The 27179-nt window shown below is 39.8% G+C and overlaps 2 protein-coding genes across 2 annotated transcripts in view; one reads left to right on the top strand and one right to left on the bottom strand.

Annotated features, from left to right (window-relative positions):
- The window catches only part of LOC143030569 (facilitated trehalose transporter Tret1-like), a 459285-nt gene that overhangs the window by 34755 nt on the left and 397351 nt on the right, over window positions 1-27179 (top strand). The window lies entirely within an intron of this gene.
- On the bottom strand, window positions 457-18228 carry LOC143030568 (facilitated trehalose transporter Tret1-like). Its single transcript, XM_076193722.1, has 4 exons — window positions 18066-18228; window positions 14428-14822; window positions 5976-6128; window positions 457-1422 (listed from the first exon to the last, which is right to left on the bottom strand). The coding sequence occupies exons 1-4, from the start codon at window positions 18205-18207 to the stop codon at window positions 799-801; spliced, it is 1314 nt and encodes a 437-aa protein (XP_076049837.1). The 5' UTR covers window positions 18208-18228; the 3' UTR covers window positions 457-798.

Genomic DNA, 27179 nt, shown 5'->3' with positions numbered 1-27179 from the left:
TGTTTGGCACTTACCACAGGCAAATACAGCGCGTGATGGATTCCTGATAACAGTAACGACTATTACCCCCGAGATGCAACGACTGGAACCCAATTTCCCCACCACAGTTATAAACGGTTCTCGGGTCCTTGGAATCTCTAGCAGACCTTTATAGAAAGAATATGGACTGCTGTCTGTATTAACCCATTAAACTCCGATTATGACAAGATTCTTGTCATCTGGTCAAATAAAACAAAAAATCATAAAACACCAAAATGTTTGATCAAACAGCACCAGAAAAATATGACGTCAGTCCTCCTCGCTTCGCTCGCGAGCGAAGCGAGGAGGACTGACGTCATATTTTTCTGGTGCTGTTTGATCAAACATTTTGGTGTTTTATGATTTTTTGTTTTATTTGACCAAATGACAAGAATCTTGTCATAATCGGAGTTTAATGGGTCAAAAACGGTTCTCGGAATCTCTAGTAAAACTCTATGGAATTAATATGGACTGCTGTCTATCGTATTAATGATTGTATTTGTATGACACCGACTCTCAAGAAGAAAGCAGTTCTCTGTTGTTAGTCCTCCTTGTAAAAAGAAATTGAATGGTGGGTGTTGGTGAATAGTCAAAGTTGATAGAGAGTATGTACCCGGTCCGAAACCTAAATTCCATCTTACAAATGATTCACTATAAAATCTATGTAGGTTCATATCATTTCACAAAGATAAAAAAGTCCTCCTGTCAATAACACACTAGATATCAACCTCATAAACCTAATTAGGAAAGCGTTTTACGTCGTCGCCTGTAGACTAAATGTTACTCAAACACTTTCTGGACCTCCAGAAGGGATCGATTTTTTGTTTCAGGGAGCCACCTCCAAGCAACAAAGGTCCCCAGAAGGATGGCCGTAGTTGGAATGAGGAGGATAAACCGAAGGGAAATAACACTTGTCAACCATGGGGTGATGAAAAGGAAACAACCATAAAACATGAATCTCAAAATAGTGCAAAGCGAACAGCCGACCGACTGGACGGCTGACGGAATCACTTCCCCCAACAGAATAGAAGGAACCAAGTTGATTCCTGCAGAGGAAAATATTATGAAACACATTAAGGAAATCAACAAGGATATTTTGGGGATAAAGGAAAAGGTCAAGGAAACAAAGGTTAAGACCAAAGATAAAATGCTCAAAATCGAAGAGCCGATGTAGAGGAGTCGTCTCCCGCAGAGGTCACTGACAAAGGCTCCAAGAATCACGCTGGCAAGTCGAACAACCCCCAACAGGATGGTGCACAGGCGTGGGTCGAGGGTCATTCCCACTTGACTGAAGATCAAGGTTGAATAAGATAAAAAGATGCAGCTGTTGGACCCATTCAAGAAGAAGAGAGTCGCCATCAGTATGACAGGCTTGTAATTGCTCGACTGGCTCATTTGGTGAATCTGAAATATATGAGACATTTTTATTCATGAACAACATATTTGCTCAAGTGTTTGAGTTTGAACTAGCTTTACAGGGAACGACTAGAACAAGACATAAATGTGTACTAGTCGTGACAGTAATTATCAAATAGGCATGTATAGCGACTTGAAGCCTTGTCCTTCTGCCCACCCATCGATCAAAAGTGATATCAAATTGCTTCTCACTTTTCAGGATGGAACGAGAGAAGCAATTATAAATTCAACCTGCAAGGGGATGTTTGAATAAGTAAGTCATTCTGAGAATAATGTAATGCAGTAGAAGGAATTAATGAACAACTAACCCATCTATACCTAGGGTAGTTAATACATTCAATGTCTAGGGTAAAAAGAGATGAGCTATACCATCCAATTATGGTTCAGATCTTTGAAGTTATTAACTGATGTATTTTTGTTGTTTCATATATAGTGAATGAAATTTATAAGCCAATATTTTGCATATAAAATATAGACAAGATTGAATATGGTACAGTCATCAACTGACTCGTTTCCCAAGGCTCATTGTGTTAATAAGATCCATGAGAACTTGCTGACAATAATGAACTACGTCAATTTCTACATGATGTTCCAGAAATGAGCTGCTGAATGTATGTGATATAGGAAAAGCTTGGAAAATAACACTCCCAGGAAGTCTTACATCTGTCATCAGACGGGAACTTATATAGCCAATCTCAAGGGGATGGTTTAAACAACTCGATAGATAATGTCAATGTAATGTCGCCACAACGCTGGGTATCTCAGGAACGTGTTTATGCAGTGCTTTCTTATGAAATTAAAATGACCAGAGTTTTAGCTTGATGTGTCTTAAAGTTCCTTTGACATCATCAGAAACTGAATTGGTAGAAGATATCAGAAGGGCAATATTGCTCTTCTTTATCTATAACCTAAGAGATGTCTTCAGCAGTTTGTGACCATTGATGAAACTTGATGTACCACCTGCATCCAGTCGAAACAGTAGAAGCTCCAAAGACAACCAAGTCGATAATGTCGTCCGAGAAAGTGATTTTTTAATGCGGGAGTGTATTGCTGGATTGCCTGGAAAAGAGTCTCACTGACACTAGCCTCTACTACATTTATTTCTTGAGTTAGGTACGAGAGAACATTAAGAGGAATGGGCATGGGACACTGATATAAAGGGTGCTCTCTCCACCAAGACAACGCTCTAGCTTACAAGTCCACGATGCTCATGGCTGCTATCAATGAATATCCATTCCAACTTTTCAGATACTTGCCCTGTTCAACTTATCTGACGACTCCAGACTACCTGTTCCCTAAACTATCTAAAGATACATTTTATATGTTTGACTACACAAATCTGACAACAGTACCTGGTGTAGCACGCCACTCTGGTACCTGTTCTAGCGAACCTGACACGTTGGAAGCAACTTGGGCCACTCGCTCATTCGCACTCTCTGTAAAAACTGTCAAATAACATGACCTCCACTTGGAAAACTTATGTAACATTCTGGCTCACACCAGGTGACTATGACATTCATACATTCTGTTTCTAATTATTTGTATCGTTCTACGTGTCTCTAAACATATATGCGATTTTCTACGTTAATATTACAAAACAGTTTATTTGTAATACTCATATCTCACTGAAGACCAGTTTTCCGTAATTTTCGATTTTCATTTTCAAGTTCGTGTGAATTCTGAATAGACTGATACTGCAGCGATTGATACAGTTAAGAATATAAGAATGAAGGAGACTGCAAGAGACCATAAGGCCTACACTAGGCAGCTCCATACCCATCACCACCTATCATCCCCATCCATAAAGTTGTCTAACCGTTTCTTAAAACAGCTGATAGTTTCAGCGCTCACTCTATGGTTACTAAGTCTATTCCATTCATTGACCACCCTATTAGTAAAGTAATTCTTGCCTATTTCCTTCTTAAATCTAAATATGTTCAGTTTAAATCCATTACTGCGAGTCCTGCCCTGTTGTTTTAATATGATGACCTTAATTACATCACCCTTGTTAAAGCCTTTGATCTACTTGAAAATACCTCTATTAGATCCCTCCGCACTCTGCGTCTTTCCAGAGTGTAAGTTAAGGTGTCTAAGCCTCTCTTCGTAAGGCAAATTTCTGAGTCCATGTATCATTTTGGTCATTCTTCTCTGTACTGATTCTAGTGAATTGATGTCCATTCTATAGGACGGAGAACAAAACTGTACCACATAGTCAAGAATGGGTCTAACTATCGCTAGATAGAGTTTGATAATTACCTCTGCACTTCTATTCGTTACCGTCCTAGCAATGAAACCTAATGCTCTGTTAGCTTTATTCCTGGCGCTAATGCATTGTTTCTTGGTTTTAAGGTCCGGACTCACTAGAAGTCCCAAGTCTCTCTCGCACTCAATTTTCTCTAAAAGCGTGTTATCTAAGATGTATCTATTTTTGGGGTTGTGCAGCCCTACGTTTAACACGCTACACTTAGAGATAATAAAGTTCATTTGTCATTTCACCGACCATGCGAACTTGTTAAGATCATCCTGACCTAATTAGGCGTCCTATTTTAGTGTCGTCCGTAAGCTAACATCACTATTTATCCCATCGTCTAAGTCGCATATGTACATAATGAACAACAAGGGATCCAAAACCGAGCCCTGGGGAACCCCACTAGTAACATTGCCCCACCTGGGTTTTACTCCATTTATGGTAACCCGCTGTTTTCCGTTACTGATCAAGCTCTAATCCATTGTAACACTTTTCCTCCTATGCCATGGGCTTTGATTTTATTTAGTAGTCTCTGGTGGGGCACCTTGTCGAATGCTTTGCTAAAGTCGTAATTAGCATTGTTATCTGACGTCTTATATACTTTAGTATAAAAGGATAGAAGATTAGGCACACATGACTTACCCTTGGAGAAATCATGCTCTGTGTCACGAATTAAATTATGTCTCTTGATGAGTCTATTTACTATCATTGGTTAAAGCATTTTACCTATTACCGATGTCAGACTAATTGGCCTGTAGTTGCATATAGACGATTTATCTCCCTTCTTAAAAACAGAAACAACGCTCTCCTACTCTTAAGCAGTAGGTACAAAACCAGTGTCTACCGATTTATTGAATATTTCAGTTAACTGGTCGCAGATTTCAAATTTACGCTCTTTGCAATTTCGGAAATTTTTCGTCTGGACCTGGGGATTTTGGAGCTTTAAGACTTTTCAATCTGCTTGACTACTTCTACTTTACTAATACTGATATTAGATAGTCTACTTTCTTCACCCCCACTGAAAATTGGGTCGCAGTCAGATACCTTATCTAACTTCTCATTGGTAAACACCGAGAAAAAATGTTTGTTACACTCTTCACTCATTTTTCTTCCGATTCTATCATGACATTTTCGTCGTTTTTAATTGGGCCTATCCTTTCTTTATTTTTGTTCTGTAGAGATGAAAGAAACCCTTTGAGTTGGATCTTGCTTGACTGGCAACCTTAATTTCATAGCTACGTTTCACTGTACGTGTATTCTTTTTTTACCAGCTTTGCCATTTCGTTATATCTTGATATAAGGCGTGATTTCCCGTTTTTTATTTATACGTTAAGTCCTCTTTTCATTCCGATCTCATGTCTCAGTCTGTTCGTCATCTATTTGGAAGTATTACTATCCTTCCGTATTGACTTCAGAGGGATAAATGTATTTTGTGCATTAATAATTAAATCAGTTAGATTGCTATATATTTCATCCAAATCTCTGACCTGGCTGTTGACCCCCCGCCCCAAGTGACTTGACCCAAGGTATGCATATAACCCTCCGTGAACCGACCCCTAGTCACGACCTACTCCCTTGTCATGACCTGACCCCTGGTCATGTTCCGCTCCCTGACCGCGCCGATGATGTCCGAACCATCCGTATGACATTTCAAATTCAACCTCAAATAGGTTTTTATATTGTCAAAGTTGGTTCTCCTGAAGTCTGGTACTTGGACGTTATTCGTACTTCCCAAATAATATTGAATCTTATCTATTGATGATCGCTAGAACCTTGACTGTCTCCCACTTTTACGTTACGCATAAGGTGCTCGTTATTAGTTAAAAGTAAATCCAGAGTATTTTCTCCCCTTGTAGAACCGGTAATAATTTGTTTTAGGAAATTATCCTGCACCACATCTAAGAATTTTTTCGCTTCCTGATCTCCTACCAAAATATCGCAGTCAATGCTTCTATAATTAAAACTTCCCAGTTTCTATATCTAATGAACTTCCGCCAAGTGAAAAGGAACAGGCTCTAAAATACCCCCTTCGTTTCCCCTTCGCATATCCATACCTCCACAACAACAGATATATGTCAGTCCAAACCTACCCTTTCTTCATTTTCTTATATCATTGTTGGTTGCAGTGTCCTTTATTTTTACATCACACACACACACACACACACACACACACACACACACACACACACACACACACACACACACACACACACACACACACACACACACACACACACACACACACACACACACACACAAGAGTGAACAGTTGTACGTATATAAGGATCCTTACCTGTTCTCTGACTCCTGGTTTTTCACTGCTCATGGTGACGCATTTTTCCACTTCCTGAAAATGCTCTTCTACATCGTCAGCAGAGGGATAAAGCGATTTGAGAGCGGAGACGGCAGCATCCTTCCGTCCCTTTTTAACCAACCAGTACGGGGACTAGGGAGAAAACGTTCAGTATAGGGTATACGTCTCTCTCTCTCTCTCTCTCTCTCTCTCTAACACACACACACACACACACACACACACACACACACACACACACACACACACACACACACACACACACACACACACACACACACACACACACACACACACACACACACACACACACACACACACACACACCAATAAAACTAAATAAAATTATTTAAAGAAAACAGGCAATGAATACATAAGAATCAGAAGAGAATTTGAGAGACCTTGAAATAGTTGTAACAGACATGTGTAGATATTAACCAACGTTGGTCGATAAATATGATAATGGTAAATTTAGACAAAGGGAAAGAACCACCAACTGCAAAATTTAGTTTCTCAAGCAGATTTTATACTTCTTGAACTTCCACTGTGATACTATTCAACGCCGTTTCCATTTATTTTTTCCTCTTCAGAATCACTTTCCTTGGTAGATATAATCTGGAGAAATTCATTATGCCAGATTGATTCTTATGCATGTTCACATATGTGAGCATGCATCAGCGTTGAATAGTATCACAGTGGAAGTTCAAGAAGTGTAAAATTTGGTCGAGAAACCAAATATTGCAAAAGCCGATAGTATCTCAAAAGGAATACCAAAAAATGTAGAGAACAACTGGTGTATTAGATTCATGGGCTGGAGTAGAAAATAGGGGTAAGCCGAGTCTGCTGGAGTGGATATTCTTTCTGAAGAAGATTTGTGAATGATGGGATGTCAGACTGGAAGGAAGGAACTAGTGGGAGCCCACAGAGCTCTGTGTTGGTACCAGTTTTCTTCTTGAGCTACATTGATATATAATGAAGTGATGGATAGAATAAACAAGTACACCAATCTACTTACTGAGGATGCCACGATCACGAACAGAATAACAGATAAAGATAATTGTATCTTGTCAGAGACTATTTTTGACCGGATATAAAAATAGAGCCAATAGTTGGAAATGAATTTTCACACAAAAGTAACAGTGAGGTAAAATTGCTAAACTATTAAATGAGGAATGACACAATTAAAAAACAAAGAGGGAAGAGGGTCGAGATAATGGGCAATTTATTACCGGAAAGCATATTAAGAATATAGAAGATACCTATGAATTATTGATGAACATAAGTGTCATTACGCCCTTCTCGAACTACACTCCACAAGCGGATCCTTCTAAAACTACTGCATTCACATTTGTCCCCTCTTCCTCTGTAAAGTGGAACTATACAAGTATTGTTAAAAAAGAGACAGGTTTATAAGAAATACAAATGTTCTGATGCGCCTAATGACTATCAAATTTATGTGATAATACCGAGGGATTTAAAAAAGACGATAAAAAAAAGAAAGCGACAATTCGATATGTGTAAGAGGCCGGTAGATAGAGGTAGACATTTAAGTAGATAGAGGGGTAGGTGAAACGATATATAGATTTGATATTAATATCATATTCGGTTGTTATGAAACAATGGCCGACTGCAAGTTGCTGAGTTGCATATTCTAACTTACCGTCTTGTATTAAACATTGGTTGGAGTGGCGATCAAAGGTGCTGATGTGACTAAATGTAAACACAGAGCTCGTTCTGCTTGCGAAAAATTGCTTGCGTAAACAGTATTGCTTGAGACAGCATAACAGTCTTTCTGATTGGAGAAAAGGGTGGAGGAGGAGAAAAATGATTGGTGCATGGAGGTAAAGTCACGCCCTAAAAGGGCGGCACTTATTTGTAACGTTCAAAATTATTGGATAAATTAAATCGTGACGTCAGAGCAGACTTGGCTTGGTGGGTGTAAGAGGGTCCCAGGTGAGAGTCCCTTTGGTGTAGCTTGAATAACCAAGTGTAATTTATTAAGAAGAAAAGAGAAAAGAAAAATACGTTTAATTCTCCTTCGAACTGATTAATGGAACTGGACTAAAAACGTACACTACGAGAGTGGTATGGGGCCTTGAGACGAGTGACTTACAATACCACAATCATAGAAAGAAAGTGAAGAAAACCGTAAGTGAATTACAATTTCACTGAAGGGAACTGAAGTGTTAGTAGCAGCGAAGCTAACAGTGGCGACGGCGGTGGGATGAACTTCATCCGAAGTAATTACAAGACTGGTGCAAGATAAGTCTACGGGTACACCAATCTACAGTGCACGCAACCATAACCACGCAGTGCACAACCACAACCAACGACAAGACGAGGAACGAGGGGTCTACAACACTACGAGCCACGACTAGGAGAGGAACAAGACGATCTTCAGGGCAGTGAGCGACGAGGCTGACGAGAGACGTCGAGGTTGACGTACGCAAGGAAGACTATTTGGAGTCAGTCAAGTCAAATCAACCTACTAAAGGTATGAGTAACACTAATTCAAATGTGGTGAAGCATAAAATTCATACCTCAAATATTGACATCCCAAAATTTACAGGGGGAGTAAACATCTTAGGAATTAATAAGTTCCTTAACTTAATAGATACAACAATTGTGAGCAAAAATATATCAGATGAAAAAAAAGGAAAATAGACATTCTAAAGGAAAATATAGATCCTGCGAAGGGTAGAGCTAGGTTTATCAGAAAATTTCCAGCAAATGGAAGATATCAACCAATATGAAGCCTATAAGAAAGCATTCATTAAACATTATGTCAAAATGTGATCAGGATCCTATCAGATCTTTGGTTAGAATGATCAATGAAGTTAGGACAAGAGAATCAGACCCAGAATACTTAGCTAGATTAGATAGATGGTCAAAAGACATGAACTCTATCTTGAAAGATTCAGATTGAATAGAAAAATCTAGTGATAAAATGAAAATTTCTCAGGTAATAAAAGTGATCACATTTGGATTGTTGACTAAAAATAATGATGATTTAACGGCAGAAAAGCGGTATAAAGATCTCAAGTCATACATGAATTTAGGAGAGGCAGATTATCTAATGCAAGGGTACAGTAAGACTAGAATAATGAATCCATATGTGATGACAAAGGAGCAACAGAGGGACTCTAGAGGAGAGTTTAAGAAAACAGAATTAGGACATAGACATAAAGGTAGAAGTCCATCCAGGGATACTAGAATTCTATGTTTTAATTGTTATACTTGGGGACACAAAGCACAAGAGTGTTATTATGGAATTATTTGTAGAAATTACAAATATGAGGGTCATGATGAGTATCAGTGTAGAAACCCACCTTTATGTATGTATCACCAAAGAATAGGCTATAGGTAAGTTTGAACTAGAAGTTATCTTATATACAAATGATCTTTTGCACATTCCAGTGACAGTTGTAGAAGAATCTGTTTTTCCAGGAGATTTATTGATAGGATTTGCAACTATGAGAAAAGAGAACATGGTCATATATCCTGCTGACTTAGGGATCTTAGTGAAATCACATTTAATCCCATTTTTAAATCAACCAGACTTAAAACCAGTGACAGGAATCAGTGAATCCCTAGACATAGATAAGAAAGAACAATTTTACTTTAGATAACGAGGCCGAGCGGTCCAGACCAACAGAAAGTAAAGCCACTTATAGTGAACCCAACTCAGATGTTCAAGAAATCCCAGAAATTATTAATTCATCAACTACAAATGACGCATTGCAAATTGTGGATGGTGGCGTAATAAAGTCGACGCTATTACACTCCATAGCAATTAACAGGGTCAAAGTGCAGTTGAAAGGAGTCACTGTAGACTGAAATTTTTACCATGCCAGAATCAATTAGATTAAAAGGTTTGAAGTTAGACTCAGGGATTTATAAGTTATATAAGAATATAATAGAAATATTAATTCTTAATTCTTTAAATAAAGATATTGTTTTAAGGGAAGTTACACAAATAAGATGTTTTCAGGTGTGTACCAAACCCATCAAGATTTTAAATGAGAGTACTGAGGAGGTGAAATTACCAACTTCATCAATTTGTTCAGTTCAGGAAGAAATATAGTTAAGAAAAAAAAAAACAGGAATCAATTAGAACATACTAATTGCCCTGAATTGGATGAAAGTTTAGTTGCTTTGCTTGTGAAGCACAATAAAGCAATTGCTTTGCCGGGGGAAGCCTTAGGCAAAACAACTGTTTTAAATCATCAGATTAAATTAAAACCAGGAACACAGCCTATTTACATACCCGCCTACAGAGTTCCTCACTCTAAATTAGCAATAGTAGATAAACTGATCACAGAAATGTTATCGCAGGATATTATTGAACTTAGTAAAAGTGAGTGGAACGTTCCTTTGATTTTGGTGCTAAAATCAGATGGTACTATGCGCCCAGTTATTGATTATAGGGAATTGAATAAGCACACCATTCGTGACAGGTTACCATTACTAGTGATAGGTGACATTTTAAGAAGTTTGGGAACTTAGAATAGATATTTTAGCACTATAGATATCAAATCTGCTTTTTGGCAAATAGAGCTGTATGAAGACTCACGAGAGTTTACAGCATTTTCTAGTCCAACGGGATATTATGCGTTCAAAAGAATGCTATTTGGGTTATGCAATAGTCCATTAACTTACATGAGATCAATAAATACAATTCTAGGAGGGTTGTTAGGAAACACTGCCAGTGTATTCCTAGATGACATTTTAATAGTTTCGCAGACAGCGGATGAGCACTTTAAGAAAGTAGATTTGATATTCTCAAGACTAGTTGAAGCTGGATTGAAAGTGAATCTTGAAAAATGTAAGTTCTTGCAGGACAGTGTAATCTATTTGGGACATATTAAGGTAGACAGACATGGACTTAGTACAGTGAATTCAAAGGTTGAAGCAGTCAAGAATTTTCCAGTTCCAACCAATGTAGACAAGGTTAGGAGCTTTTTGGGATTGATAGGATATTATAGAAAATTTATTCAGCGATATGCTGACATGGCTAATCCATTAAGTTCTTTGTTGAGGAAGGACTCAAAGTTCATGTGGGGACCTGCACAACAGGAAGCTTTTGACAAGTTGAAAGATAAACTCGCGAGTTCTCCAATTTTAATATTTCCAGACTATGATAAAGAATTCATTCTTTGCACTGATGCATCTGACATAGGATTAGGAGGAATACTTATCCAAGAGAGAAATGGAACTTTGAAACCAACAGCTTACACTTCAAGACTTTGTATTAATGCAGAAAAAACTACTCTTTAACAGAAAGAGAAACATTAGCAGTGATATATTGAGTAGAAAATTTTAGAGATATTATACTGGGGTATCCAATCAGAGTATGGACTGATTATACAGCTATACAGAACCTATTTAAGCATAAGAACCTTAGGGGCAGACTCGCTAGATGGTTTGCGATACTTCAGTGCTATGAAGTTAAATTTGAATATATTCCGGGTAAAAAGAATGTTGCGGCAGATGCACTTTCTAGAAATATTAGCCAACCAATGACAGGGTTGATGAATTTTGTTTGTAGTATAGAAGAGTTAGTAACTTTAGATGAGGAAATGTTAATAAAAGAACAGAGGGATGATAAGACATGTGACTCATTAGTCAAGTACCTGATGAACCCAAGAGGAAATCCTCCAAAACTATCAAAGGGGTATAAGATAGAGGAATTTCATTTGATTAATGGACTTTTGTATGGAAAAACAGTTGTAAGCGGGAATATATTTCTAGAAGTCCAGTAAATCAGTTGGTAATACCACAAACTCTTGTAAAAGATGTACTGAAGTTACTTCATGATAGTGATTGTAGCTCACATCCAGGAAAGGATAAAACTTATAGACAAGCACAACTTAAATACTTTTGGCCGGGTATGAAGAAAGATGTATATAATCATATTGAAAATTGTTTGAAATGTATTAAGGTGAAAGGAAATACACCAAAACCTGCTCCTATATTTACCTATCCCGTTCCACAGAAACCTTGGGAAAGAGTTCACATAGATACATTGTAGTTACCTATGTCTGAGATTGGATATAAATATGTAGTTGTTGCCATTGATTATTTTTTAAGATATTGTATTTTACAACTCATTCCAAATAAGAAAGCTGAAACTATTGCTTCAGTAATCTATTATCAGATAATCTGTAATTTCACTACACCTAAGATCTTAGTTTCAGATAATGGAACTGAATTTGATAAAAAAAAAAAAAAAATGGAAAAATTTATGTAGTTTATTTAAGATAAAGGAAGTAAACATTCCAGTGAATCATCCATAAAGTAATAGAGTTGTAGAGAGGTTAAGTAAGAAAATTATTACATGTCTTAGAAGTATGATAACTCCTCATAGTATAACTTGTGATACTTGGATTTCTTGTGTTAAATGCAATGTGAGCAACCAAATTAATATAGCAAAAGGTGAAACACCTCATTTTATTATTTTTGGGGAAGACAAAACTCTTCCATATGAAATCTTGACTGGAGAGCAGAAATCTGTTTATGATATAGAATAAATACTTTCCAAAGTATTCACCAAAGAGTTAGGGAACATATACAGGAGTATTCACAAGAGATGAAAAAGCAACAACACAAAATAGCACATAAACTAGAATTAGAAATAGGAGATTTAGTCATGGTCAAACTACATTCACCCTATAATAAACATCTCATATATGCACACTTTGTCACTTCCTCCTTGAAGCATACAAATGATTTCTCTACTCCTGCTTCCTTTTTATCACTCACCATCTCCCACACTTCACTCAGCTTCTCCTAGTGTGCTTTCTCATTACCTTTCTCACTAAATTAATTTACTCTCAGCATCTCTCTACCTCTTTCACTTTCCCTCCTCCTCTACTTTTCCTCCAATCTCAATTTCTCTTCTACCAAAGATCTATGTGGCACTCCCTCACTCTCTCGCTTGAAAGCATGAACGTAAAGAACTTCTCCAATTCTCACTTTGAGTAGCTCTACATGGTCCGTTAATCCCTTCCCTTTGCCACCTTTTCCCATGTATACTTGTGTTCAGCTCACTTCTTAAACACTGCTGTAATCGTCTCACTTTCTAAATACATCTCCAACACCATATCTCCACTATAATTTTTACCTGGCATCATCTATTGGCTCATCTCTTACCAAAGCACTGAAATCCCCCAACACTTCTGCACTTACAATCCTCCCAAAATTCTCTGAACTCTTATTTAAATATATGTAAAAAGCCTCCATTTGTTGGTCACGTTTCTTACTACTAGAAACATATACACTCAGAAATAGCCACATCTGTTTTTCCGATTTCATCATCACTCGCATTATCCTCAAAGATACTTCCCTCCACTCCACCACGCACTTTCCTATTCATCCCTTACCAGCAGAATCACTCCATCCCTCACTCGACCCCTCATCACCTCCGACACCCTCCTCACCACATTCCCAAACTCAGACTCGCATCTCCCTTCAATTTGGTTCCACTTAACGCTACCACATCCATTTTCCATCTCACAAAGAATCCACCAGTCTCTACCCTTTTAATCTTACCTGTACTACAACCATACACATACCCAATTAGTAGGGTTCTGATTGGATTCCTCTTATCAGACCCTCTTATTCAATGAATTTACGTAGGACAGGAGGATCCCTAGTATTATCACTCCGTCCCACTTAGTCGCCTTTTATAATAAACATGGAAAATACGGTGGCAGAATTCTCGCCCCCTCCCCACAAACACATCACCACCACATGAGAATCCAGAAGAGGTAGAATCATGGAAGTGGTAAAGGGCAGGTTTAAGGGAACGGTACAAAGGAGGGACAAATGTAGTATGATGTACAGCTCAAAGCTCCTCTCATTTCAGCACCCCAAATGAAAGATGGAACTCATGATGAGGATCATGTAATGGAAAGATAGGATGTACACATAAAAGAAAAATCGAACCGGATGGCCAGGTTAGTCGAAACGGTGGGTAGGTTTGTGTAAATTCAAAACTATTTCTATCTATACAGATGTGTTTAAGATAAAACTGTTTATAGTGCAGATCGTCAGACAGAGTCTTGAATATCCAACAGTAATATCAATCCATAAAAAGAAGACATCGCCAAACGAGAGAAAATACAGATAACCTGAACTATGGGATTTTATGAAGACTGGACGCTGACTGGGGCTACCAAATACCATTGAAATAAATGGGTGAAATGACACAACTACACAAATTTTCCAAAGAATAAAAAGTCGTGAATAAAAAAAGAATCCATCCATTAAACATAAATAGCAATATAGTGTCACGGAGAAAGGAAATATCTCGTATGAAAAGAATATTATCAAAAATTGAAATGATCACGACCAACACACGCACATCGACGCGCACATATCCAGCGCATACACACGGGCAAATATATAAATTACATACTGTCAATACACGTACCTCAGGCACGAACAGGAGAAGTATCAAGTTAGCTACAAATGGTAGAGCACAGAAAAGCGTTGTGTAGTTCCAGGGCAGCAAGATATCAGCCACATTGATCTCTAGAATTCCCAGGTTTGCCATGAACCTTGGAATACTTGCAGCGAACCCTCGTATATTAGGAGACACAAGTTCGCCCACCAATGGCTGTATCGTCGTCGCTATAAGGGCATAGGGTGCCCCAGAAATGGCCCGGCCTATGAAGAGTGCCGTTTTAGATGAGGTGAGGCCCATCAGCAACCAGGAGACAATGGCCAACACGACGCCTACTGCCACGGAGCCTTTGAGTCCGACTAACTGGACGACGAATCCAGACAGTAGGATACAAGGGATGCTTGTGATGATGGGCAGAGAAGCTGTGAAAGAAAATGTTCATTTACTTCTAAGATTGCGTTGTAAATTGACTTTGGAATCAAAGAATCGCACCTAAGAATTTTGGAACTCTCGGCTGGATTCAGCCTTGGGGGTTCATCATAGTACTAAGGTCCTAATTTACAGAGCTCCGTGGCAAAAAGTTGACATTTGCTTAGGGTGTACAGATTCCCTGAGTCCACATGGACGACGCGACCTGACGCTGCCTTAGACCAGCCAGCTAGCGTCAGGTCGTGCCACCCAGGCCGGAGACAGCGTTAGGTAGTGTTGCCCCCGTGGGCTCAGGGATTCTGTACAAGAGAGATAACGGCAGTTTAGGGTTCCAAGCAATTTCTTATCTTGTTTATTGGTTAGGCAGTTACTTTTAACATTAACTCTTTGTCCGAAATATATTGCCAGGAACGTAGGGGACGTAGGCCTGGCTGAAGGCACTCTCTTGAAAGATTTGTTACTTTATATATAGTTGGGGGCCTATGAATCAGATAAACATGCTCGGTACTGGCAGCAAGAGGAGCGGAGGAGGAGGAGGAGGAGGAGGAGGAGGAGGAGGAGGAGGAGGAGGAGGAGGAGGAGGAGGAGGAGAGGAGGAGGAGGAGGAGGAGGAGGAGGAGGAGGAGGAGGAGGAGGAGGAGGAGGAGGAGGCGATGGCTGTACTCTGCGAAGTCTCTGTTCTGGAGGTGATTGAAGATAGTTTCCTCAGTCCTGAGGCCCTCTGTCCTTGGTGAATTTTTTGTTTTTTCTTCTTGTCCCTGCGGAGCTAGCCGATTTAAGGACTGTCTTTAATTACTTCTATGGCCGTAATATCTTTCCTTTATTTATTTATTTATTCATTATTTATTTATTCAATTATATATCTATTAATTATTTGATTTATTTACAGCAGTGTAGAATTTTGCTACATTTGACCCGGCTGGAGGGGGTCATGGTAGGCCTCCCACGGGGGAGGAGCAGATCAGGCTGGCAGCAGCCAGGATTATTTGATATTTTCCGGCGTCTGATGTGTTGTTTGCCCTCAATTGGTCTAGGGCGGTGGAGGGATTTCCGAAGAGATTTCTTAAATTTTTAAAATGGTCCCTCAGGCAGTGATTGAAAGAGACCTGTTCTCTGCCACAGGTACAGAGAATATTAAGGAATTTGGTTCGCCAATGATTTACCTTTATTGTGGATATCATGGCTAACATATAGGGAGGTACAGAGGGGAAGGTCGGGGGTTTTCCTCCAAGGCAGGCTGTTGTTGGCCATCCACGAGCGATGGCAGTGGCGGTGTAGTCTGCCTTCCAGGTCTCCCAGATGGCTCTGTTGATCTTGTGCAGGGCGTCGCTGACCGTGAACTTGATGGAGATCATGTCCTCTTCAGGCGCCAAGGCGCCCTTCCTGGCTGCCCCATCCGCCTTTTCATTACCGTGCAACCCCACATGAGAGAGAACCCATTGATATCTTATTTTAATATTTTTGTTGGAGGCTTCAGCAGTGAGGTGCAGTATTTCCTCCAAGGTGTCAGGTTGCGATTCGCATTGACAGCTTTGCAGTGCCTTACGGCTGGCTGCACGGTGATGCAAGTTGGCGGATGGGGAAGAGCGAGAACTATTTTTATGGCTTCCCAAACGGCGATCAATTCGGCCGAGAAGATGGAGGTGGGTTCACGGAGATGGACTCTTGTGTGTTTTCCAAGAATATCCCTGCGCCTGTTCGGTCATCCTCAAGCACAGAGCCATCTGTGTAGACAAGGAAGTCTTCCTTGTACTCCGTCCTTATCATCTCCCTCACATGTGGTAGGAGAAGATGCGGAACGTCTTGGCATCCCAATCCCAGAATTTCTGAGACAACTGTTGGTGGTTTGAGTACCTAGGGGTGAAAGAGATTCACCTGGCACTGGGTAACAAGTTGTCTAGCATCGGGAAGAAGCCCGGCTTTTATGCAGAGGTCCTTGACGGAACCAGGTAGACCTTGAATGTGCGTTGTCTGTGAGGCCGGTAACCAATCCTCCAGGAGTTCCTCGTCCGTGGAATTTGCAACTTTAGCACTAGTGAACAAGTAGTTGCAGGCATCTTTCTTCAGTTGGTACGGAAGAGGAAGAACACCTGCTTCATTATATACTTGTTCATGTGGAACTGATGCTGGCAAACCGAGACCCAGGCGGAGCGCTTGGCACTCCACTCTGGCTAATCTATACACTACCCCCGGGGGAAGATCGTGCGGGCAGGAGATCCGAAGAGGAGCCGGGAGCGTACCGCACTCTTGACTATGAATATCAGTGTTTCCCTCCTTTGACCCCAGGGCTCTCGGCGGATGACTCGGACGAAATTTAGGACTCGTCTAGCGTTTATTATGACCTGTTTTATATGGCTAGTCATTTTCCGTCTCTCTGGAAGATGACCCCTAAATATCGAACTGCCTTAGCTGGGTATACGGGTGCTCCACCCGCTTTGATATAATTCCAGTCAGGGTAGTCTCCTTTGTTGTAACCTATGCCGTGGACGGACTGGCATGTAAACAGTCTTTGCTGCGGAAAGCATGAAGCCCAGGTCGGTCAGTTGGGTCCTTGGTGAACTCCCGATGACCCCTTATATTAACCGGGATCAGGTCATGACCCTCGTATTTTCTGCCCCTTGGGAGACGCTCAGCACAGTTGGGGGAAGCAGGTGTTTTAGGAGACTTCTTTTGTCCGACCCCTCGTGACGGGTCGGACCTCAAGGGCCCGTTTGTCCGACACGATGCGACTGGGGGTATAACCTCAGGGCAGCCGGTGACTGATAGGTGTTCGATCTCTGAGGACCTTCGAAGGCGCCGACGCTGCTTATGCGCCGCTAGTAAGGGTAACTTCCTCACACACACACACACACACACACACACACACACACACACACACACACACACACACACACACACACACACACACACACACACACACACACACACACACACACACACACACACACACACACACACACACACAGCTATAGAAGAGATCTGAAAAAGAACAGCTTTCCTCACAGTAATAGACAGTTGGAACAAATTAGATGAGAAAGTGGTGTGTGCAAAAACAATACATGAATTTAAAAATAGTTTAGATAAAATGAGATATGAAGACGGGATACCACGAGCATAGCTCCCCTTCCCGTAAAATACAACTAGGTAAATACAACTAGGTAAATACACAGAGCTATCAAATGGATTACTCCAGAGAATAATGTAATTACATCCACGAGAGATACATAAATGATTACCTAGCCAGCCTACTTCGTAATCCGTCAGCAGTAACCGAGGGTGTGAAGGAGTGGAGACGTTGGCAGTCGTGTTATGATTGTTGGTCTCGATGAGGTCAGCGAAGATATTCGGCCACGCCATGACGTTTCCAGCAATAAGCATGGAGCCTCCAGCCACAGTAGCAAACGCAATCTGCAGCAGAAACAATACATATAACAAAGACAGTACACGCACACACACATACACACACATGCACATACACACACACACACACACACACACACACACACACACACACACACACACACACACACACACACACACACACACACACACACACACACACACACACACACACACACACACACACACACACACACACACACACACACACACACACGACTCGGTGGCATAGTACACGACTCGGTGGCATAGTTGGTAAAGCGCTGAACTGGGAAGCAGAAGTGCTCCCAGCACCCGGTTCGAATCCTGCCCAGGGCCGAAATTATTTCGGTATCGCTGTGCCTCGGGTCGTTACTCTGACTCTCGTGGGCGGGGAGTTGGGGGTGTGTGTGTGTGCAAGGTCATAGCATTACCCATAGATCGGACCTACGAGCTCTGAGCTCTCTTCCAGGAGGAAAATAGCTGTCGATCACGAGTCCAACACGTGATCCAAAGACCAAGTGAACACACACACACACACACACACACACACACACACACACACACACACACACACACACACACACACACATATATATATATATATATATATATATATATATATATATATATATATATATATATATATATATATATACATATATACATATACCCCGTCTGGGGTATTGGTCGCATGTTATTGTGGCAAAGTAGCATGTAGTTGATACTTTAGGGTCTATATGAGGCGCCCCTACGAACCAGAGCCACACATCATTTTGTCTGTGATAGAGGAAGACTCTGTTCATAGAGAACTGATGACATTTTTATTGTACTACGACTGTTCCTCCATTATGCTCTCCTCCAAACCCTTATTACTCTCCTGTACCATTTCTCTAAATATTTATTTCCTTTTTTTCCCTATCCTGTGGTGGGGGAAAAGAATGCTGCCACCAAGTCTTCCCACTTGAGTCGTAAAAGGCGGCAAAAAACGGGACAGGTTTTAGGACTAGGAGTCCTGCTATCTTTAGCCCCACAGGGGACATTCCTAAAAAGAAAAGTAAAGGCATAAGAGGGTCTAGGAGTTTTCCAACCAGTACTCTAAGGTTTGGGTCTTCTAATATGCGTGGATGTGGTACAGATGAGAGTAAAAGGGAAGAGATAGGCAGTATGTTTGTGAGAAGAAAGATGAATGTGTTGGCTTTGAGTGAAACTAAATTGAAAGAGAAGGGTGAGTATGAGTTTGGGAGTGTAGTTGGGAGGTTCTCAGGAGTAAGAGGGGACGAGGGACAGAAGGGGTGGCTATACTTGTAAATGAAGAAATAGGTAAGCGTGCAGTGGAGTGGAAGGGGGTTTCTTCAAGGTTGATGTGGATGAAGGTGAAGCTGGGAAGGGAGATGTGGGTTTGTTTAAATGCGTAGTTGGGAAGGCTTATGGGAGGGTCTTCATTGAAAGGATTAGGAGAGGAACAGAGGGAGTAATTGGTGAGGAACAGTGTGGTTTTAGGACAGATAGGGGTTGCGTAGATCAGATTTTTGTGGTAAGACAGATATGTGAGAAAGCTATAGGAAAAGGTAAGGATGTTTTTTGGGCTTTTATGGATTTGGAAAAGGCTTACGACAAGGTAGACAGGAAGGCACTGTGGGAGGTAGTGCAGATATATGGGAGAGGAGGAAAGCTGTTAAGAGCTGTCAAGAGTTATTATGAGAGTAGTAGAGCTTGTGTTAGGATTAGAAATGGAGAGAGTGAATGGTTTGAGGTAAAGGTGGGACTTCGTCAAGGATGTATTATGTCACCCTGGCCGTTCAATCTATATATGGATGGGGTGGTGCGAGAGGTGAATGCAAGGGGCGTGGGTCAGGGATTGGAGATGGTTAAAGGAAATGGAGAAAAGTGGGAAATAAGTCAGTTGTTGTTTACCGACGACACTGCGCTTGTAGCGGGATCAGAGGAGGATTGAGTAAGTTAGTGACAGAGTTTGAGAAGATGTGTGAAAGAAGGAAGCTGAAGATAAATGTGGGTAAAAGTAAGGTGATGAGATGTACAAGGGGAGAGAGTTGCAGCAGACTGGAAGTGAGTATTAAGGGAGAGAGACTGGAGGAAGTGGATAGTTTAGGATATTTGAGTGCAAATGTGACAGGAAATGGAGGAGTCGGGGGTGGAGGTAGAATGAAGATTGAGAGAAGCGAGTAAATGTCTTGGTGGATTAAAAAGTATAATGAGAAATGGACATTTGGGAATGGATGCTAAGAGGAGGATATATGAAGGAGTGATTCTGCCGACAGCACTGTACGGGGTAGAAAAATGGAACATAAAAGAGGAAGAGAGAAGGAGTTTGAATGTGTTTGAGATGAAATGTCTGAGAAGTGTGATGGGGGTTACAAGGCTGTATAGAGTGAGAAATGAGGAGGTGAGGAGGAGAACAGGGGTGGAAGGGGAGTTGGGAGATAGGGTTGATGAAAGAGTATTGGGATGGCTTGGACACATGGAAAAAAAGCTCTGTGGAGGATTGGTCGCTTTGTATCAACCAAGAGTTCCCTAGCTAGGCACCACCTTCATCTGCTCCAATGAAGGTTGATTTTTATAGAGAGGACCCTATGAATGGGATCAAAATCTTGGAAGTACATATGTTCATATAGCCGATGTTGTCTTTTAAGAATTATGCTGGTAATATTAGTGATATTTCATAATTTTCCGAAGGCATTTGCTGCTAAGAGCTTGAAGGTGACTTTTCAAATCAAAATAAAGTGCCTGTGTCTCACAGTCGTATATCAATACAAGGAACACGTGACATGAAGGCTTGTATTTTATTGCTCCAATATAAATACCAACAACGCCATATACTTTGCTTGAGTAGTTCCATAGCACCAATGTGCATGCAAATTCTTAAAAAAATAATAATAAATAAATAAATAAATAAATAAATAAATAAATAAATAAATAAATAAAAACATACGATGTACAATACCAGATTATGTGAAGCTTTCCAAGGCCTCGTTGTTGGCCCATGCAAAAATAGTCTGAATTGTATCATCATGTATTCACTTACTCTTAAACTTTATCGTTAGGTAAACCTTTAATCTTGGCCCAAAAGATCTGGAGTCCCAATGGTTTTACCATCCTTTACGATAATTTCAGGGCTGCAACCATAACTTTCAACAGCTCAGCAAGAAGTTCTGCGTCATCGACAAAGACAAACTCATTAACTTTAATGTTGTTAATGGTGTATTCGTAGATTACAAAGCACCAGACGACGCACTGAATCAAACGCATTAATGAGATCAATATGAGCTGCAAATAACGCCTATTGAAATTCACGCCGGCACTGGGTAACAAGTTGTCTAGCATCGGGAAGCACTAGATACAATAATTTGTTGACTCACTGGTTGTTAATAAACTGCTCCTGCACTACTGAATACATAAGTTTTAATTAAGCAGTCGTTACGTTAGGAAATGTAGTTGGGCCCCTACAGACTAAATTCACGCCAAATTGTTTTATGACTGAAAACTAAACTTTACTCAAAATAATGCTGGGCATTATTTACATCAACTATCCTTCCTTCCTTTCTGTCAATATCCTTAACTCCCCCTTTACCACCACTATGACTCCATCTCTCCAACGCGATGAAACACGATGGGCCTCTGGAACTTTAATAGACAAGAGCATATTTTTCTGGTGCTGTTTGATCAAACATTTTGGTGTTTTATGATTTTTTTGTTTTATTTGACCAAATGACAAGAATCTTGTCATCGGAGTTTAATGGGTTAAACATCAAGTAGATTACCACCTACTTCCCTTCATTTTCACTCACTAACTTCAAACACCTACCTAGCATCCTCGCGTTTACCTTCCGTATCTATCACCCTACCCATATGTACGTCGAACAACCATTGTGACATCATACAACCCTGACGCAGTCCCACGTTCACCCCAAACAAATCATTCTCTCCATTCCCTACCCTGATACATGATCTAACCACGTAAAAAAAAAAAAAAAAAAAAAAAAAAAAAAAAAAAAAAAAAAAAAAAAAAAAAAAAAAAAAAAAAAAAAAAAAAAAAAAAAAAAAAAAAAAAAAAAAAAAAAAAAATAGTGTAAAAAAAAAAAAAAGAAAAAGAAAACGCCCTCAGCAGACTTCCCAGTAGTCCATACATCCAAACATATCCCATAGCATCTCCCTCTCAACCTTGTCTTACGTCTTCTCTAAGTATGTGAAAACCCAAATGACATTCATAACCTCTGCCAAAAAATTATAGTATATGTCTTCCTACAGATTACTCTGTATTCACCCTCCAAATAATTACCATAATGCTCTTCCTCGTTTATTTCCTCTGTTCCTTCCTTATTTTCTCACTGAACAACGTTTCATACATTTTACCATCTACTCTTGACAGATTGATTCCTCTAAAACTGTTATTTTAATGTTCATTCCCCATTTCCTTTGTATACCGTAACTATACATACATTTTTCTGGTCTATTGGAATATTTTCTTCACTTGAGCCCATATCTATTAATCTTACTGGCCATTACAATAGAGTTAATCCTCCCTTCATCAGATACTCCACTCGTCTAATTCAGTTGTCTTATAAATTCCATCTGTTTCAATGAACTTTATATTTCCTCTTTTCCTATAGACCGATCACTTTCCTCTCCCATCAGTTAATTTCTTTGCATCTCCCGTTGTCGCAATCAAAGCCTCTCTGCTATTTAACAAATCCCTGAACCACTCTACGCATCTTCCTCTTACCGCTTTCACTTGCATTAGCATATGTTCATTTACCTTCTCCATTTCAACCGACTTGCTCCCCGTCACTCCTTTTACTTCCTTCCAAAACATACTTTTTATTCCTTTCAAAATTCTCCACCAAACACGTGCCCTATTCCACATGTTTTCTTTGTCTCCCTCACATTTACTATACAGGTTTGACGTGGTTCCCAATTTCTTTGTAGCCAATCATCATGTGCTCGCTTCTTTTCTGCTACCGCTATCACACCATTTGCTGCTTCTTCTGTGTCTCCACATCCTCACCATTCTACATACCGTCTTAGTTCACTTTGGCTCTTCCTCCTTGAACCATAAACATTCTTCTACTCCTGTTTTTCCTATATCCTTCAATTTTTCTCCCTTCCACTTCATTTTCAAGTTCACTTCTACTAGATAATGATCTGACAATCTGCTAACCTTTCCTCTAAATAGATTCACGTCCAGAATACCTCCAATCCTCCTTTTAGGCACCATTATATTGTCTATTAACACCCTCTCAACAGTCCTCTTATCCACCAACCTAGCCCACAAATACGTGTGTATCTTCCTGAGTGTTTACGATCATAATTTCCCCTTCAATACACATTTCTAACATCCTCTCTTCGTTATGATTCCTTCCTGGTACTCTATAACTTCCTACTATTCCATACATCGGCTCATCTCCTACTCTGGCATGAATATTTTATCCCAAGACTGTCAAAACACATTAGAATAAATCTAAAATGTTTCCCTGTCCTCTTCATTTTTCTCACTACCAGGGCCATGTGTAGTCACAAATCCCCATATCTTCCATCCCATTTTCATATTTGATGACACTTGTTTCCATTCCTCTCTACACATAGTTTAAACAATAGTACTCCTTTTCTGTATTCTTCATACTCTTAACTCTTCTCTCAAACTCCTCCCTCTCCCTCTCTCTCAACACTGAGTTACTCTCTTTACATTCCTGGAAATCTTCATAAGTACTCTTTTTTTTCTGTTACAAATCACACTCCTTTTTGAAACCTGCTTGTGCACAAGCTATAGTATCATATCTTGTGTTGAAAACATGGATGTTTAATTGAAGTGTTTTATTCTCTGAAACATTATATATTCGCATCATTCATAACATCTCTACAAAACCAGTTTTGATATAAGATGAGTAAAAGTAAATCAACCAATCAGTCAATTAATTAATCAATCAATCATCAATCAGTCAGTTAGTCAACTAATTCATTAATGATTCCACCAATCAGCCATCTGAAGCCCACCGGTGAGTAAAAGGCTTTCCTAAACTTATTTTCCACAAGTCGTACGACTTTATAAACATGTACTATGTCACTCCTACAAAGTTCTCTGAATAGTCTATCTTCTGCCTGGTCTTCTTTCATGGCAATTTATAACGATCTATAGTGGAATATCTGTTTTTGAAGCCTGCCTGTTCTCTTGTTGATTCTTATTAAAAAAAAATATTTGTAGACAATTAAAAAAAACATGTACGTTTGATAAGAAACCAAGTTGTCGATGAAAATAAGATTTTTCTGGTCCCCTTTCTTGTAAAATAAAATTCCTATAACACTGTACCATGATTCAGGAAATCTTTATGCATATACTGAGCATATACTGTAGGTGAAGTAATCTACAATAAGATACACCATCTTTCCCAGTTGATTTTCCTCGTTTTATTGTTTATAAACCGGCTTATGGCTTACGGCTTCATTTGTATTTCCTGATACAAAAATAACATTTACAGATAGATTTACTGAAAATGCTGTGATATTTTAGAGTTAAAGCTCTAGATAACCATATTTCTATTTCTATCCAATATCTGCATATGACGGTATTTCCTTCCCTTTATTCCAAAGAAATCTTCTGCTGCCTGACGCTAATCTATGGTGGTGTCAAAATAAAAATGCATGTTTCAGGAACTCAGGTGTTAAGCAAAACCTCATCCCTCAAATAATAACCATAATGACCTATGATTTTTTTTTTCATAGCTTTACAAAATATCCTTATACTCTTACCTCTTTCTTATTCTTGAACACAAATGATTTAAAGAAACTCGAGAAGGTGGTCGTTATTCCAACGCTTTCACTTTGCGCTGTCGTTCGACAATCTACAAATGCGAAAGATAAACATGCCTTACGCAGAGTTTTTTTTTTTTTTCCCCATGAGGACAACATGGGCCAAAGGTATTCAGTGAGAAATTACTGAGCTTGGCGAGAATGTCTCCCTCTCACCTGTCTTCGGTGGTCCGCAGTGGTGTCAAGGCACTTCATTCTGATGGCGTGGCGGAAATTAGACTGGCAAGCAAGACATCCATGCAAGTCCCAGCTGGTACATGCACATGCACGGAATAACTAAAATTAATTTCGTAAGGTTCTACTGTCGTATGAATAACAACAAAGGCTGACATCTAGTTTCATCAGAGACTCTAGGACTAATATTGATACCCCGTTCTCCACTAGAAATACATACATATACCAAAGACTTTTCCCCCTTACCAGGGAGGTAGCCAAAAGACAAAGGCATAGAAACCACTCCCACCCATTCCATCCTCTACATACTCCACTCCCCTCTACCCTCTTCCCTCCCTCGTATCTTGGCATCTCTTGGATGACGGGTCATCCCTGCATCTTGCTGTTTAAGCAAAGTAGAGAGAGAGAAAGAGATAGGATCGTGTGGTGAGAGGTTGTGAATGGATATATGGATGATACGGCTCTGATGGAAGCCTCTGCTTTCACTCCGTGCAGGTGTGAGTTGAGTGAATGTGGAAGGGGATGCCATAGGATAAAGCAACGTAGGTAAACCAGTTTCGCCTCTTAGGCAAATATACCATGTCTCGCTGCAGCTACGTTTAACACACGTACTGTTATGGGTACAGACGATCCTTTATTTCTATGATGCTGGTATGGGAGGGATGGCAAGATTACGGCTCTGTATGTGTACTATATAGGTGTTGTCTTGTGATGCGTGAACATTTTGTACAACATTTTGTTTTCTGGACTGAGACCTAGTTACAGCACATAGGGCATAAATGGATGGATCTTCTGGTTGGGTTTCATCAATAACTGGGTCATTAGTGACAATAGGGGGAACTCTCCTTACTACCTGCTAGGTCATTTCACAATAGCAGTTGAATACCGACCACTTGCATTTCATCAATTGCAGCTACAACTACATCTCCTTTGACTATGTCAGTCTTTATGTACACTTTGTGAAGTGGGAATTGTCTAATTCCTGCTACAGTGCCTATAATGACATCCTGATTCAAATAAGATTCAGAGGGATTTGGTAATGTGTCAGCCAACACAAGAGTTTGAATAGCCCCTGTATCTTTAACCCATTAAACTCCGATTACACTATTTCTTGTCATTTGGTCAATTAAACAAAAAAATCATAAAACACCAAAATGTTTGATCAAACACACGAAAAGTTTGACGTCCGTCCTCGCTTCGCTCGCAAGCGAAGCGAGGACGGACGTCATACTTTTCTGGTGTTTGATCAAACATTTTGGTGTTTTATGATTTTTTGTTTTATTTGACCAAATGACAAGACATCTTGTCATCGGAGTTTAATGGGTTAAGGACGGAGATGGGTTTGACTCACTATCACGGAAGTTAGATATAGTTTCTTTCGTGACAAAAGGAGCAAAACGAGGGTCTAGTACGGTTTTCAGCTGGTGTTTGATGTACATGGCTATCTTTCTTATTCCATGTCCACTTATTTTGTGTCTACTTTACTACTGTACACAATAATCAATGTCAACACAGAATTTAATTATCCAGCCTGAATTATCTCTGCCTGGCCTTATATAGCCCAGGAATTGGTGATTAAGTTTCCTAGATGTCGATACGTACTTAAATTAGGTAGTTCAGCTAATTCTAACCAATGGGAAAAAAGAAAATGTTTTCGCACAAAATGATGTCATGTTTTTTGAGCTTAGGGTAGAGGGGAGTGGAGTATGTAGGGGATAGAATGGGTGGGAGTGGTTTCTATGCCTGTGTTTTTTGGCTACCTCCCGTGTAAGGGGGAAGAAAGCCTTTGGCATATGTATATATGTACATATTGAGTATACTGTTGAGGTGATATGAAATTAATTTCCCTTTGCTTTTTAAGAAAATCTGTCGATAAGCAATCTTCTTCAGGTGTTTTTCTTACGGCTAATATTACTTCTTTACCTGTTACTTTTCAGACACCACTAATGTATATAACTGAATTCGCTGACTGA

Source organism: Oratosquilla oratoria, chromosome 12 (genome assembly GCF_046742065.1).
Source record: "Oratosquilla oratoria isolate Oo_2021 chromosome 12, ASM4674206v1, whole genome shotgun sequence".
Classification (NCBI taxonomy): Eukaryota; Metazoa; Arthropoda; class Malacostraca; order Stomatopoda; family Squillidae; genus Oratosquilla; species Oratosquilla oratoria.
Note: the sequence above shows the minus strand (reverse complement) of the source record. Positions and strands in the feature narration are given on the sequence as shown.